Source organism: Notamacropus eugenii, chromosome 2 (genome assembly GCF_028372415.1).
Source record: "Notamacropus eugenii isolate mMacEug1 chromosome 2, mMacEug1.pri_v2, whole genome shotgun sequence".
Taxonomy (NCBI): domain Eukaryota; kingdom Metazoa; phylum Chordata; class Mammalia; order Diprotodontia; family Macropodidae; genus Notamacropus; species Notamacropus eugenii.
In genome coordinates this window covers 434574283-434580491 of record NC_092873.1, presented here as the reverse complement: position 1 = coordinate 434580491, position 6209 = coordinate 434574283, and the positions used below count along the sequence as shown (strand labels likewise).

Here is a 6209-nt window from a genome sequence, read left to right as displayed (position 1 = left end):
TCAGTAAACAGTCTCTCAGTATCTACTGTCAATGAGGCCCCTTTGGCCTCAAAAACTCTTCCTAGGTTCTGTCAAGATCCTCTGAGCTCAGCATTGGCTCTCTCTGTTCAGCTAGTGAGAAAGTGGTACAAATGAGACCGAGGTTACAGGTTTGATTTCTGCGGAGGACAGTTTAGCTTCTTGGAGCCCACCAAAAGCTCATCCTTAGCTTCAGGCAGCTAGCTGCCCTACCCTTGTGAGCAGATCCAGCAGACATCTCCCAGATAGGTGATGCTGGTCACAGGAGAGCTAGCTCTGCAGATAACTGTCTCACAAATGTGCACTGTTAGTCATAAGGGGCCAGGTGAGGCAGGTGTCTCACAAATGTTACTGTTGTTGGTCATAAGAGGACCTGGGTCAGGGGATGTGAATGATTCCTGGATGAGAAGATGTGAATAGTCTGATGCAACCCATCCCTACTACAAGAAAAACAAAGCCTGTATTAACCTTGGACCTGAAAGCTTTAATGCAGCTCTCCAATGGGGTCTTAGTGCTAGGGAATAATTGAGGTCTGGGACACTGTTTCAGAGGAAGTCTGCAACTGAATGGGACCCTTTACTTATACACAGGTGTGAATCCCCTCCCCCCCTCCCCAAGGGTGCAGAGGAGAGGGTGAAGGGTGAGCCTCCTCTCTGCAGGTGAACCACTCCTGTAGATTTCATGATCAGACAGCTACTCAGTGGAATTTAGGAGAGTAATCATCCTCTACCTTGGAAAAGAGAGATAGGGAAGAGAGAACGGGGAGGGGGGAATGGGAGGGGAGAGACGGGAAGAGAAGGAGAGAAGGACACAGCCGGGGAGGACCCAGACACCCAGGGGACTTGTACTGAGGCACTCAGTCCAGGAAAGAGCTACTTGGTAATAACCCAAGCACTTTCCCCTGGGGTTCCCGGAGAGGCTTAGTGCTTCTATGATTCCTGCTTTCTCCCCCTGCTTTGAATGGAAAGCATTAATGAAGCTATTTCTCCCTCCCCAACCCCCTCCCCAATTCCCCATTCTCAACCAGTAAGAGGGGCTAGGAGGGGCCGTGGGCACAAGGCAGTGAGTGGAAAGGCTAGGGCAGCTCCTTGACTCATTATTCATCTCTGTTTGGTTTTCCCCTTTCTCCCAGGTCCTCCTCCTCTGGTCCCAACACCTCTGCTCTCCTCCGCTAAGGTTTTCTGCACTCCAGACTCCAGCTCCCTCATTGTGACACTGGCCATGGGGATCCCTGAGCAGCTGCTGATGGCATCCTTAGCCATGCTCTCTTTTTCAGGTAAGAGATTTCATCTCTGCTCAGATAAAGATACTGTCAGTGATAACAATAATGATGATATTGGCTGTCTACATTTGCCCTTCCATCTTTCTTTCCAAAGCCTTCTGCTGTCTGTGATCGTATCTGTTCTTCTGTCTTCTCTAGGAGATAAGGACTGAGGATTTTCTCCCTTATTATAGTGTAGATGAGAAGCTTGAAACCTAGAAAGGTTAAGTGATTTAACCTTAGAGGTTAAGTAACCCACTTCAAGGGTTAGGATGGAGACATCCTGATTTCCATTCCCATCCATTAGAATTGACTGTGCCCCTATTTGGGGGTGGGGACTGGGGGAGGAGTGGACCAGGATCAAGTAAACAAAAACAAAAAGCTTCTGAGATCCAAAAGACCAGGGGTGGGGGCAGATGTTCCCATCTTGATTAATCCTTAGGGAGAAAGTATGGAAATGTATGGAAATGTGAGAGGCATGAGCTATCTAAGCTGTAGAGGATATAATTTTTAACTCAAGACGGTGTAAGAATTATAAGCAGGCTGGGAAAGGAGTCTAGGAAGGAAAATAGGTATAGAGGGTTCCATGTGGCATAAAAGTCTTAAAAGCTGAACTCTGCTGGCAAGTTGCTCTGAGATGAGACAGAAAATAAGGTACCTTGTCTCTGAAACCAAAGGAGAAGCCCCAGTTCCTGGGGCGCTTTCCCTTCTGTTCCCTCATAGTAAAGTTATAAGGAAGGCCTTCCTGAGAGACCTAAGTCAAGGTACCCCTAACAGATATGGTATAAAATCTCATTCTCCTTCAGGGTAGAGATAGTCCTTGTCTACATTGTAAAGGTGGACCAGGACTCCTCCAGTAAAAAGGAAAGGAGAGAGGTAGGAGACATACTTCTTCAACTCCTGTGGTCCCCCAATCTCCTAATTCTTCCTCCCCCACTTTAGGATAGAGATCTCTGATCCCTCCCAAGGCTAGGTTTTGTATCTCAGCAGTTAGGGCTCTTTCATTTTGTACTATACCCCTCCACTTCCTTTCCCTAGAGGGGAGAACTGATTGCCATGTTTTCTGAATATCTCATTTCCTTTCTACATATCCCAGACAAGTTCAGAAACTAGAGTTAGTCAAATGGGAAAGGAAGGAGACACGCTCAAATCTGTAGGAGTTCTCTGCCTTCTCCATCTTCCTCTGTTTCCTAGCACAAGAGCTAGGGTGGGAGTTCATAGGGGCTGGTTACTGGGCTCTAAATCCTGCCCTTGAGCTCTCCATCCAACTGGGAAGAAGGTGCTTCCCCGAGGAAGAAAGAGATTTTCAGGATAGACGGGCCTGAGAGAATCATTGAGTTCCTTGGCTGCCTCCTGTCTGGAGGTTCAACAGGAAAGCTTTGGAGATGAGCATCTCAATGGTATTTAGCCCCTACAAGGTCATGCCTCCATTGCTAGGGCCTCTATTGACCCTCATTGGACCCAGAGACAGAAAGGATGTGATCCTTACTTGTTTCCTTAAGCCATTCCCAGATCTCACAGCCTTAGGTGTTACCAGGGAAGGCAACTCCAGTAGTCTTGTCTGTCTTCTCTGATCTGTGTGGGGGAGGAGAGGAGGAGGAATGGAAATCCTGCCTGGGCTCTCCCAGCATCATCTCCCATATAGATCAGGTCATAAATAAGGACTTTCTCCTTGTCTGTGGATTCCTCATGTTTCCTCCTCAATCGTTCCTGAAGCCTTCATTGACTGCGGTTGAGGCTGAGAGCTCCAATCTATACATAAGTATGGTAGAAACCTGCCGGGGGCTGCCAGGGATAGCTGTGAGTGAGTTACAGGATGGAATGGGGAGGGGCACAATGCAGAACACAGCAGATAACAAGTAAGCCACACCAGGACTGTCCAGTTAGGAAGAACATGCTTTGTGTGTATGCGTGTATGTGTGAGCATTCAGGTGTGTTATGAGTTATGTTATGAGTAGAAAGATATGTATGTATGTATACAAAGGGTGTATATGAATGTGTAAGTAGGTATATTTATATGTACTGTATATATGTGGGAAGGAAAGTATGTGTATATAAATGTATAACTATGCATAGATAAATATAATATATTGTAATAATTGTACTAATTGAAACTTCACTGTATAAGTTTGCATATATGTGAGCCCATATAAGTGTGTGAAGGTGTGTGTGTAGGGTATGCAGTAAAAATACTAAGAGCCAACATTTATTTTAGTCAGCTTGTAAGACTGGCAGAGCTTTTCACAAATATTTCATTTTATCCTCACAACCACCCTGGCAGGTAGGTTGTACTATTATCCCCATTTTACAAATGAGGAAACTGAGGTAGACAGAGGGGAAGCGACTTCCCCAGGGTCACACAGCTAATCAGTGCCTGAGCTTTTTTTGAACTCAGATCTTCCTAACTCCAGGTTCAGGAGCGCCCAATCCACTGCATTACCCAGCTTCCCGGCCACTTTCAAAGACTATTTTTTGTGGACCAGACCTATGATGTCATTGGTATATGGAAGATTCCCAGAAAGGACTGAGCGATTGTTCCACAGTTCATAGTCTTAGAGAGCTGCCTGGGACATGGAGAGTTTAAGTGACTTGCCCAGGCTCACACCCAGGAGGAGTCAGAACTTGTCTTCATGTGCTGAGGTCTTCTCTCTGTCTACTTTCTACACAGCCTCTCTTCTAAGATTTACCTACTCATTTGTAAATGGTTTGTGAGCTGCCTGAGTGGGTGAAAGGAGCTGCCATGCTGACGAAATCGTAGATCCATGCTGTTCATGAGTATTTGAAAATGAATGCATGTTCGTGTGTCCTATGTACGTTATGTACATACGAGTGTGTGTACAAGTGACTGTGGAAGTATATTGTACAGCTTATACAAATGTGTGTACATGTGTATTTTCTGTGCATGTATGTGTGTGCCAGTATATTCTGTATATGTGTGAGTTCACATGAGGAGGTACATAGGGTACTTCACAGAGAACACTGAAGCATTCCAGCTTCCTCTCCCCTCCCCCAGCCCAGCCCAACCCTATTAATAACCATTGACCCCCCACAGATCCTCAGAGACTGAGTGTAGTTATTATTCTAGGACGCTTTCAGCAGTCTGACAGACTTCCCTTTCCCCCATGACTCCTTCCCATCTCAGGCCTGGGGCAGCCTCTTCGCTGCCCTGGGCCACGGTCATTAACTCAGGATTAAGCCGTGCTCTCCAGCCCAGGAGATTGAGTCACATCTTCCAGCTCTACAGCCCAGCAAGTGCTGGGGGAGGGAGTTTCAGGGGCTCTTTCCTTCTTCTGAGAGCTGCTAAGCAGCTGCCCCCCTCCTCCCCAAGGGACCAGGGCTAGGTCTCAGCTGCAAGAGAGTGGGGAGCCTGGCCCCACACCCCTGGAGCTGGGTTGACAGCTGGATGTGGGCTGGGATGGGGGGAGCATTAATTGGTTAATAGGGATCTCCCCTCCCCCATCAGTCATCGAGGAAGCATTGAAACCAGCTGCTCTGAGGGGTGGGAGCCAATTAGTGGAGCCACCTCCCCTCTCCCCTTGATGATGGTGGGGTGGGGGGAGGAGGAAGAAGGGATCTTGACACAGGGGGAGAGGCAGCCCAGGGTGACAGGAGACTAGCAAGGACTGGAAAGGCAAATGATGACTTTTGAAAGATACTAATACGGAGTAGGGGGCCACGAAGAGTCGGACACCACTTAACAACCAAACAACAATATGGAGAGGAGAGAGTCCTGATATAGAAGAGACGGGACTCCTGGATTCTGAGCTGGCTCCTCCCTGATCTCAGGACATTGCCTGCTCAGTTCCACTAAGAAACCTTTTCTCTTAGCTGTAATTTATCATTATTTATTATCATCATTTTAATATCATTTAATAAATTATGAATAAATTAGTAAATAATAATAGTTGCTTTGGATGCATTTATATAACTCTTGTTGCTCAGTCGTGTCTGACTGTTTGTGAGCCATAGACCACAGAATGCCAGGTCCTTCTGTCCTCCACTGTCTCTCAAAGTCTGTCCAGATTCATGATCCTTGTTTCCACGACGCCATCTATCCATTTCATCCTCTGCCGTCCCCCTTTCCTTTTGCCTTCAATCTTTCTAACCATCAGAGGCTTATCTAATGAATCCCATCTTCTCATTATGTGGCCAAAGTATCTAAGCTTCAGCTTCAGTGTTTGACCTTCCAATGAATAGCCTGAATTAAGTTCTTTAAGTATTGACTGATTTGATCTCATTGCTGTCTCAGACTCTCAAAAGTCTTCTCCAGCACCACTGTTCGAAAGAGTCAATTCCAGAGCTTCTCAGTTCTTAAAGGCTTACAAATCACTTTCCATCTGTTAACTCATTTGAGTCTCACAATAGCTTTCTCCCTATTTTATGGATAAGGAAACTGAGGGAGACAAAGATTCAGTGACTTGCCCAGGTCCACACAGCTAGTAAGTGTCTGAAGCAGGGTTAGAACTCAGGTCTTCCTGACTTTGCATCCAGGTGAAGACCAGAGCTATGAGTGCTGGGAAATTGATTCTCACTTTGCAAATATCCCATCCATTGGTGGCCATGAGGAGAACAAGCACTGGATGTGGCATTAGAAAAAGAGAGAAATTAGGGGGTGGGAGAGAGGAGGGAGGAGGAAGGTAAGTGATTTTGGAGAATCAAGCTTGTAGAGCATTCTGTTTAAAATGGTTTTATCTGTTTGAAAAAGTTTTTAAAGAGAGAGAGAGAAGCCTTGGGATAAAGGTGTCAAACGGACAGTTACTACACTATCTCTGTAGCCTGAACCATTTTAAAATGTCATTGGGAAATATTTAACAAGATAAAAATATATAATAGAACACAGAAAATGTTCATATGTAGTTTTCTAAGTCAGTATGCAGCCAGCAGTGATCTTTAAGTAGGGTTTAGTGGCCCTTCATTCTATGGGAGATTG

General features: G+C 45.9%; 1 protein-coding gene across 3 annotated transcripts in view; it reads left to right on the top strand.

Moving 5' to 3' along the window:
- The first annotated feature begins 409 nt into the window (after positions 1-409).
- CNTN2 (contactin 2) overlaps positions 410-6209 on the top strand; it is a 33621-nt gene continuing 27821 nt past the window's right edge. For all 3 annotated transcript variants that reach the window (XM_072648068.1, XM_072648067.1, XM_072648069.1), the window contains exons 1-2: positions 410-608; positions 1151-1294. In XM_072648068.1, coding sequence (XP_072504169.1) covers positions 1240-1294 — 55 coding nt within the window. In that variant the 5' untranslated portion in view covers positions 410-608; positions 1151-1239. The remainder of the gene's footprint in view (positions 609-1150; positions 1295-6209) is intronic.